This window comes from Trachypithecus francoisi, unplaced genomic scaffold, assembly GCF_009764315.1.
Source record: "Trachypithecus francoisi isolate TF-2019V2 unplaced genomic scaffold, Tfra_2.0 Lachesis_group20, whole genome shotgun sequence".
Lineage (NCBI taxonomy): Eukaryota > Metazoa > Chordata > Mammalia > Primates > Cercopithecidae > Trachypithecus > Trachypithecus francoisi.
In genome coordinates, this window is record NW_022681466.1 from 11,024,825 (window position 1) to 11,033,969 (window position 9,145).

At 59.2% G+C, this 9,145-nt stretch overlaps 2 protein-coding genes across 7 annotated transcripts in view; one reads left to right on the top strand and one right to left on the bottom strand.

Moving 5' to 3' along the window:
• Window positions 1-5,875, bottom strand: part of RBFOX3 (RNA binding fox-1 homolog 3) — a 521,374-nt gene extending 515,499 nt beyond the window's left edge. For 5 of the 6 annotated variants that reach the window (XM_033182482.1, XM_033182481.1, XM_033182479.1 and 2 more), the window contains exon 1: window positions 5,541-5,875. The gene's annotated coding sequence lies outside the window, so the exon portion shown is untranslated. Of the gene's footprint in view, window positions 1-2,721; window positions 2,840-5,540 lie in introns of all 6 variants that reach the window. The other variant, XM_033182475.1, reaches the window with a different exon arrangement.
• On the top strand, window positions 5,557-7,360 carry LOC117066787 (rRNA 2'-O-methyltransferase fibrillarin-like). The gene is made up of 2 exons (XM_033182483.1): window positions 5,557-6,166; window positions 6,716-7,360. The coding sequence occupies exons 1-2, from the start codon at window positions 5,584-5,586 to the stop codon at window positions 7,267-7,269; spliced, it is 1,137 nt and encodes a 378-aa protein (XP_033038374.1). The 5' UTR covers window positions 5,557-5,583; the 3' UTR covers window positions 7,270-7,360.
• Window positions 7,361-9,145: the final 1,785 nt, after the last annotated feature.

Here is a 9,145-nt window from a genome sequence, read left to right on the forward strand (position 1 = left end):
TAAAGGCACACAGGATTCTCTAGTAGAAAAGATACATGTTATCATCTCAACCGGGCCCCCAAACAAGGACTTGAAACTGTTCAAGGGCTGGCTGGTGGCAGCTTTCTATGCTCAGGCAGTTTCCTCACCTGCAAATGGGATCATTTTCTAAAAGGGCTAAAACAGACATACGTGGCCACCTTCCTCACCAGCTGGCTTCCACTCACAGCCCAGCGCTCAAGGAAGGGTGGGCTCACCTTCCCAAGTATGGAGCAGCCAGCCAAGCAGAGACCTGTGCATATGGAGCTGATGACCAGTGATGGGTCCAGGAGGGAGATGGCCAGGTACAGTGCAAGTGCTCCGCCTAGGCCTCTGTTCTTCTGGAATCTTGGGAGAAAGCTCTCAGCACAGCCGCTAACCAAAGCAATAAGCAAGTAAACTCCTTCTAAAAATATGTATATTCTCCCTCTTTCTTTTTTCTGCTGGGAATATGTTCTGAGCACAAATAATTAAACCTTAAAAGAAAACTTGGCAATACCAAGTGCTTGGCTCTTGGTCCTAAGAGGAAACCACGGAGGCTGAGGACCCCCAACTCAAGTTGACACCACCAAGTTACAACCCACCTCTCAGGTGGAACCCATGGGACCTGGCCCCGACCTACACGGAAGGAGTGGAGACGGATCCAAGGGAAGACTGATTTTCACTTCTAAAAAGCCTCCCCAAGCCACAGCTTCCTCTACCCACAGGGGGAACACTCCCCATAGAGGAGACCATCCCATCCCTTGTTCTTCTGCCCCCTTTCCCCTGACTGCAGAGCCTTCAGTACCATTGTCTTGTCAATGTTCCGAGTGCAGAGAGTTGGCAGAGGCGGCAGCAGTGAGGAGAGAGAGGAGGGGCAAGGAGACCATCTCCAGCTGCTGGTCTGTCTAGAGACCAGGAAGAAACCAGAAGGATGCCTGGCCAGAACAGTCAAGGCCCCCATGTGTCTTACAGGTAAGGGCCAGGATCAGAGGCCTGATGACACCAAGCTCCCTGCACCCGAGAGTTGGCCTTTGCTTTGGGAGAAAACATGCTTGTCCACTTAGCACTTGTAATTTCCGTACGAGTCCTATCACACAGTGGAGCACATCCCTAAGTCCCTAAATTAAAGATGATGGACGGTCCTTTCCCAGGCCAAGAGGGTGACTCACGTGGCACCCAAGCAAGATGCATCCAGAACGGCTCCTTCCACCTAGAACCTGACCACACTTTTCAAAATGCAACTGATAGACTGTGAGCTTGCCCCAAGCTACAAATAAAGTAACAGACTTTATACTCTTTATTATTCCAGTCTCCCTCTAAGGCGTGTTTTGGTGTCAGTTTATGTGTTGGAGAAACTGTGATAGCAAACTAATTTACTAAGTGCATTGCACTTAAAAATGTCTATATTTTATACACCAAATCAGTCTGTGTCACGTGGTATTTCTTGAAGGGAGGCGACTCGTCTGTCTGTGCGTCCTCAACCCAGAACAGGCCCTGCTGTGTATGCACAGCGTATGTATGTATGCAATGCTCCTTGCATGCTCACCACGCAACCATTAACCAAGAGCCATTCTCAACCCTCACGAGTTATGCAAGGAGGAAATCACACAGTACGCATCTGCACCACTCAGAAAGCACAGGAGAAAAAAAAAGTGGGGGAGAGGAAGAGACAGACGGACAGGGAGAGAGGGAGATAGACCCAGGATGTTAGAGAGGACAGGGATGGCTCAGAGAGCAGCCTACTTCAGAGAGCCAGCAGAAAGTTAGATGTTGAGGCTGCCTGAATGTTTCATGAGCCTGTGAAAATGCCGTGCTGCTTTATGAAAGAGCGTGGAGAGATGCTGCAGCTTATCCAAGGGTGGAGGTGCAAACGGGATGTGTTTATGAAGCCGGTGCCTTGTGCCAGGAGCAGGGGGCGGTGGCAGGCAGGGATTTAGGGGATGCTAGGTTCCCGAGGAACGGGTCTCTGTTAAAGGGGGAGAAAGTTTCAAGATGGCTTTTCCCCCTTCACTTGTTTAAAAATAAAAAATTCCTCACCAAATGTCAGCTGCGTGTCAGGTTCCATTTGTCTTTATAACAGAGTATCAAGCAGGAGTGTGGAAATAAATAAACACAGGGAGATAACCGACCAAACCTTGCAGGCTCTGGGCTGGGCTGGGCTGGAGGAGGGAAGCCCCACCCTGCAAGGGCTGAAAAACAATGTTGCAGTTTCGCATTCAGCACTGTGGCTCTGGCCCACTGACATGTTTTCCTCTCTGTACTGCGTCCCCCCCACCACCACTCTGGCACTTCTGGGTGGGAGAGGGGCACGACTTACACATTCCTTCCTTCCGAATGGCACAGGCGCCATGGGTCAGACCACCATCTGCATATACGGGGGAGGGGGCAGATAAACCAAGCAGGGCCCCCGCCCTCAGCAGCAAGGCACCTCCAACTGCCACACATTCGTGTGAAGGCTCCTTAGGCCAGAGCTGAATGTGGCTGGGAGAGAGGTGTCAAAGAAGGCTGCAGGGGAGAGGCAGCAGGGCTGAACCAGCCAGGGAAGATGGCATTTTCTCTGGCCACTACCGGGCTTAGTTCATCCCCAGACACCAAAGAGCCTGATAATCTTTCCATTTCAGCGATGCGCCATCAGCCATGCTCCAAGTTGAGTAAGTGACAGGCACAGGACAGAAGGCCCACTCTGGAATGGTACCCAGGAGGCCTCCTTGCTGTAATTACCTCTTTGCAGGCCGTGGGCTTTTCTGGCTCTTGCTCTTGAATGAGCCTCGGGAGCCCTCCCCATATCCTCAGCAGCCTGAGGGCCGGTGCCCGCAGCGCCTCCAGCGGCCCTGGGACCCTGTAGAGGAGGGAGGACGAGGAGGGCAAGTTGTGGAGGCCTCGGCCCTGTCCTTGGTGCTGGCGCCCGCTAAGTGCCGGCTGAGCCACTGAGGCAGGGGCCGCCCATGCCGCCACCTTCCCTCCAGCTCGGCCTCTAGTCCCTGCCGAAGGGCAGTCAATACTCCCAGCCCCGCTGTGGCTCCCGACCGAGGTCACTGGGTGAGGAGCGTTTGCAGCAAAGGCCCATCCGAGTAAGGGGCGGAGCCTAGGGACTTCCCTGGACTCCTGGCTCCTCCTGGCAACCCGAGGCGACCCGAGGTCCCCGGGGTGGGCACGGGTCTCTCTAGGCCCCAGGCACCTGAGGAAGGTGGATCAAAGCAATCATCCAGGTTCCCTTTCTCCTTTGGGGGGAGGGGAGTAGATAGCTGCTAGAAATGGACAACTCACGCCAGAAAATCCCAGCCATGCAACAAACAGCCCAGCACCAGTGGCAACCCCTGCTGCACGCACGCAGCCAACTCGCCAGGCCCAGGCTGTCTCGGCTTGGGTGCGTCCCTTCAACCGTGCTTCTGCTCCTTAACCCCTTCAGGGGTTCCCACGTCACCCACTCTGCCGCCCTCCTGGGGACAGCCTTGCCCTCCCAGAAGCTGTCAGCCAGGAAATGAGGGGTTAAGCGTTGCTTCCAGGAGTGTGCGGTGAGCGAGGCGCCCACGCAGGAAGGCCTCCAGTCCTGGGGGAGGGGCGGGGGGGCCAGCCTCGGTCCTCGGCCAAAGGGAGCTCCTCGCCCGCAGGAGGCGGAGAAGGAAGGCAAGCCGGGATGGTTCTAAGAAGGCTCCCCTCCTCCGCCCCCCGCCATGCCGCTGGCGCTCAGTGACCTGGGGCGCCCCCCAAAGAGGCCCATACTCGGCTTTCATCAGGCAGCACCTTCTCGACAACTTTTCTCCCTCTCTCCCTTCACAATTTTCGCTCACCTAGAGGGTCTGGTTTTAATTAGTGTAATATCCCCGTGAACAACGCAGCCTAATTAAGACATCCGCCCCGAATCCGCGATGCACACTTAATGAGCAGGTTCTGGCGCAATGTTTATACTTTTTTTTTTTTTCATTATTTTTTGCAGACCAGTAAAACCGAAGCCGGCTTCCGGCTGAAAGACCTCATTACGGGCGACCCCACTCCATTAGCCTCCTACCTGCTCCACGCTAAGTGCCCGGGGCGCCCGGGTGCGTACCCGAAGTGTCCCCGAGTCCAGCCTGCGTTTTCAGCAGGAAATTAGCGACCAGGAGCGCCCAAGCAGCGACTTCACCTCGCTGGGGCGGGAAGGGGGACCTAAACCCAGGGATGGCTCCCTTGGGTCTCTGTCCTTAGCCTCCACCGCGGGGTGTCTCGCGCGTCGGGACTAACGGCTCCACTGGAGTCCTTTTTAAAAGTGATCATTAAATAAATCAGGTCCCTCGCCAAAGCTGGAACGCAAAGGGGACGGGGAGGCAGCTCTGTCATCCAGGAGTTTCTCCCCACCTCGCTGGGCCCCCGCCCCCACCAGTGGACTCCGGGAACATCCCACCCCACCCCACGTGAGACCAGGGATCCCAGGGCCGCTTGGGGACCCGACAGGTTCCCAATGCCCCTCCACGCTGGGCGCCGCGTCTCGGTCCCCGCACCAACACCGCAGGGCTGCGCGCCAGGGGAGGCTCCGCGTTTGGGGAAGGGAGGCTGCGACCCGCAGCATCAAAATGACTACCGGCCTCGCGCCACCCCAAGACGCCACAGGAGACCACCTTCCCGAGGGTGCGAGCCCCAGACGCCTGGGGCGAGCCCCACCACCGCCCGGGGCCACTGGGGCAGAAAGTTTGGGCCAGGGGCGTGCCCGGCTTCCCCAGCCCGGCCGCATTGCTCTAGCCCCTGGGGGCAGGCCTTAGGAGAGGCAGCCTCTGCTCCCGCTCGAGCCTCCCTAACGCGCTCGGGGACTCGGCCCGGAGCGCCCCCAGCCCGCCCCCTGTAGGGCCCTGCGCGCGGCTCGCCCCTCGCCGCTCAGGCCCCGCTCACACCACGGTGCTGCGGGCCCCGCTCCTATTTGGGGAGCTGAGGCAGCCCCTTCCTCCCCATAACTCCTTTGGGTCATCAACCTCTCAGCGATCCTCCTTTCAGAGGACCCCGGCAGGGCTCTCTCCGGGCCTGGGTGCCGCAACAGATGCAAGTTGCACCACCGCCGCCGGCTCGCCAGCCCCTCTCTCACCCGCGCGGGCTCCGGCTGCCTCCCCGGACGCGCCCCGCGGGGCCGGGATCTCCGCGCGCCTCTGCCTCCCCCCGCCGGGGAGTTCCCCGCGCCGGGCATTGTGCCGCCGCCGCCGCCGCCACCGCCACCACCACCGCCACCGCCACTGCCACCGCCACGCAGCGCGCGGGACTCCCCGGCGTCTCCCTGGAGCCCGACCCCCGGGCCTTCCCATTCACAAAATCTCCCCTCTGGCCCACGGCCGGACAGAGCGTACGGACCCCAGCCCCGGAGGGACCCAGGGACCCCGACCCCGCGCAGGGACCCCTGACCCCGAGGGCGCCACCCCACCCCACGCGCCCTCGGGTCAGCCCGGGCCGCGCTCCGCAGCCCGCCTCCCCCTGAGGGTCCCATGCGCCCCTCCCCGGCCAATCCCCCCTCCCCCAGCTCAACCCGATGGGAATGACCGCCGCAGGGCGAGGCGGGCGACGAGGGCCGGACTACTCACGGGCTCAGCGCTCCCCGCGGCAGGTGACTGGGGGCCGGCGGCCATGCCCCGGCTGCATCCCGGCCGCCGAGCGGGCAGCGGCGTCCCGGGGCCGCACAGGCACCGGCGAGCCAGCGGCAAGGGGCGCGCGAGGCCGGGCTCGCGCGGCAGCGGTGGCAGCTGCTTCTCCTCCGACCACGCGAGCTGCTGGGGCCCGGCTGGGGCCGCTGTCCGAGGAGGTTCTGCTGGCTTCGGAGCAGCCCCGCGCTCGCTCTTCCCTCGCCGCCTCCTCTCTCTCTCCCTCTCTCTTTCTCTCTCTCTCTCCTCCCTCCTCTCTCCGCCCTCCTTCTCTCTCTCTCTCTCTCTCTCTCTCCTCTCTCTCTCTCTCTCTCTCTCTCTCTCTCTCTCTCTCTCTCGTTCCTCTGGCTCTCTCGGCTGGAGCGAGGCGGCAGCAGGAGCACGCGGCGGCTGCTGCGGCGGCGGTGGCAGCTCAGGCGGAGCGCGGAGCGCGCGGCATGGGAGGGGGCTCGGGCGGTCGCGCGGCCGGGGAGGGCGGCAGAGCGGAGAGAGCCATGGCCGGGTGGGCTCAGGTGGTCAGCACCCTGCAGCCTTCAGCGCCAACCCCTCAGGGCAGGAGCACAGAAGAGGTAGGGTACACACGGGAGATCCCAGAACCCAGTGCTGCCCTGGTCCCTTCAAGGGCAGTCCCAAGCCCGCTGCCCTTCCCCACCTCAAGGCTATCTTTGGGGCGGTTCAGCCCAGGTGACCCTTAACAGGACCCCTGCCCTTGTGCCTTCTTGTCCCTGGGGGCCATTTTTCTTTCCCAGGCCCAGGGATCCCCAGCAATGGGACGTGGTCACCAAGCATCAGGGACGAATGCCACCCCACTCCGCATGCCATGAGTTGCCCACACGCCCCAAACGCCCTTACTAAGCCCAGGTGCCCTGACTTCCTGGGGGATCACTGGAGAGGAAGCCACTGGGCCCACTCCAGGCTGTTAGTCCAGACTGGCCAACCCAACCCATTTAAACATTTCCACCTGTGCCTGGGTGGACAGGAAGGACTGTGGGAGGTCAGCTTAGGATTTCCCTAAAATCAGAAGATCAGGCAGCTCCTGTCCCCAGTCCCAGCCTCCCCCAGCCTCTAGGGTAAGGGGCCTGGTGTGGATTCTGGGAGGGTCTCTATCCTTGGTGCAGAGGGAGCAGGAGAGCAGAGGCTGAGGACCCAGCGGAGCGGGGACCTTCTGGAAAGGCAGGAGAGATCGACTGCTGGGGTCAGCCCACCACTGGCACACAGCACCAGAGGTGGGCAAGAAGGCCTGGACGGTCCCAAACAGGTTTGGGCAGGCGTGAGTAATCATTTCCAAAACAAAAGACCTTCTGTGCAGCACCCAGGCTGGAGGAATGAGCCTGCACTGTCAAAGGACATTTCCAATCCACACACAAACAGATCCAAACCCGTCCCCATGTTGCTTTTGCTCCTGAAGGCTGCTCCTGGAACAATTAGCCTCCTCCTGGCACCTGACTGTCCTGCTTTTCTGTGTGAGGTGAAAACACATCATGGAATCTGGGGTTTGGCAGAGGCCTGGAAGACCCGGAGGCCAGGAAGGGAGGGGCATGGGTTCGGAGCTTCTCCATGCTGCGGGCTCTGGGCTGCTGGCAGCAGAGACGGTGGCCAAGACAGTGGCCACTGCCCACTTATGAGCTTCATGCTTTTAATTTCTGGCCCTCCAGCCTGTCTGGGTCATTGATCTGTCTTGGCCGGTGGGAATCGTGTTATACAATTCCAAGCATACAGCTAAGCAGCCCTACAGCTAACCACCAAATAAATGCCATGTCTATGAGCAAGGCAGCTGCCTGGTTGACTGAACTTTCTCCAGCCCCCGGATTTGAAATGGCGCATTCCAGCTCAAAAGCCCTAATTGGGCCTCTCCGTTCTCTGCTGTCAGATGGTCCAGACTTTCGTGGCCTCCAGCTCCCGGCTGGGCCCAGCCACTGCCTGGCAGGCACCTGTCTCCCTGCAGGCAGAGCTCTTGCCTCGCTGTGCCGGCAGCACCCCCTGTCGGTTCTGCTTGTCCCTTGCCCAGATTTCTTCTCCCTGGGGAGTCCTTTCCTCCCTCTCTCTCTCTCTCTCTCTCTGTCTCTCTCTGTCTCTCTCTGTCTCTCTCTGTCTCTGGTCCAGACCCTACTGCCCTTTGGAGCCTCCTCGCAGAAACCTCTCAAAGCGTGGGGTTCAAGCCCATCTCCGTCTCCCTTCAGCTCCCCACGCGAGTTCTGCATGTGCCTGCGAAGTGGGGACACATTTACCTGGCAGAACTGTGTGCCCGAGTGGGAAAGGGGTCCCTGCAAAGCATAGGGCCTTGTAAGTCACTCCTTGGGGACGTTCTAGAAGAGCTCTCTGAAGACAGCACCAAATCTTGTTCCATGTGAGGATGCCCCTTGGGGACAGGCCCCAGCCAGGCCGGCCTCATTACCAGCCCCAGAGAGTCTGCCCTTCGCGCTCAGCTGTTGTAGACAGGGATCTGGCCGGAAGAGAGTAAGTGTCAGGGCGGGCAGGACATACCAGCACTCACCAGGAGGTTTTCCATTCGGGGATATTATCTAAGAGAATTTTTAAAACCTCTGATTTGGAAACTTCAATTTTTAAAAAGTGAGCACATGGGGAGGACTGGGGAGTCCTTGGCAATAATCATTAGGAGAGAAACACAGAGAGACTGGGCTTGGGGCCAGCAGGACAACTGAACACACAGAGCTAATTTGGTGCCCTCTGAAAAATCCCACTAAAACTTCAGAGAAAATTTTTAAAAAGGGGCCAGGCGTGGTGGCTCATGCCTATAATCCCAGCACTTTGGGAGGCCAAGGTGGGCGGATCACCTGAGGTAAGGAGTTCGAGACCAACCTGGCCAACATGGTGAAACCCCGTCTCTACTAAAAATACCAAAATTAGCCAGGTGTGCTTGTGGGTGCCTGTAATCCCAGCTACTTGGGAGGCTGAGGCAGGAAAATCACTTGAACCCAGGAGGCGGAGGTTGCAGTGAGCCGAGATCGTGCCATTGTACCCCACCCTGGGCAACAAGAGTGAGACTTCTGTCTCAAAAAAAAAAAAAAAAAAAAGGCATAAACCCCCAGTGACCTGGAGAACAGGAGGAAAGAGAACAGTAGCCAGCTGTGGGCAGTGGGGAGGCACAGGAGAAGTGGTGGCTGGCCCTCACGGAGCTGAGTCTCGGCTCAGCGGCAGGGAAGGCTGACAACGGAATCCCCCGAAGGCTCAGAAGCAGTGGGGCCCAAGACCTGGGGAAGCCTGGAGATCCTTGGATGGCCCCTCTGGAGGTTTATTCCCTGGGGATGCTGAAGCAGTCTCTGTGGCTTGGGGACCACCACACACTGCGGACAGAGGGGCATCCTGCACGGAGAGCCCCCTCTTCCCTCACAGCACCTGTCAGCATCCTGACCTCCGCCTTCCTGGCAGGAGGCCGGAAGAATCTCCTCTGGAGAGTCTCACCAGCGCCTAGAGGGGAAACCTGAAGATAGAGCTTTGCTGCTTCCCAGCACAGGCCCCAATCCCTGCTCAGAGCTGCCAACCAGTTTCCCAGCCCCACTAAAGGTGAGTAAAAAACCAAGGATGAC

Bases quoted from the DNA above. Each gene is read 5' to 3' on its own strand.
- LOC117066787 (XM_033182483.1), top strand. From the start codon at position 5,584: ATGCCCCGGCTGCATCCCGGCCGCCGAGCGGGCAGCGGCGTCCCGGGG. The intron at 6,167-6,715 runs GTAGGGTACACA...TCCTTGGTGCAG, and splicing joins AGGGCAGGAGCACAGAAGAG to AGGGAGCAGGAGAGCAGAGG.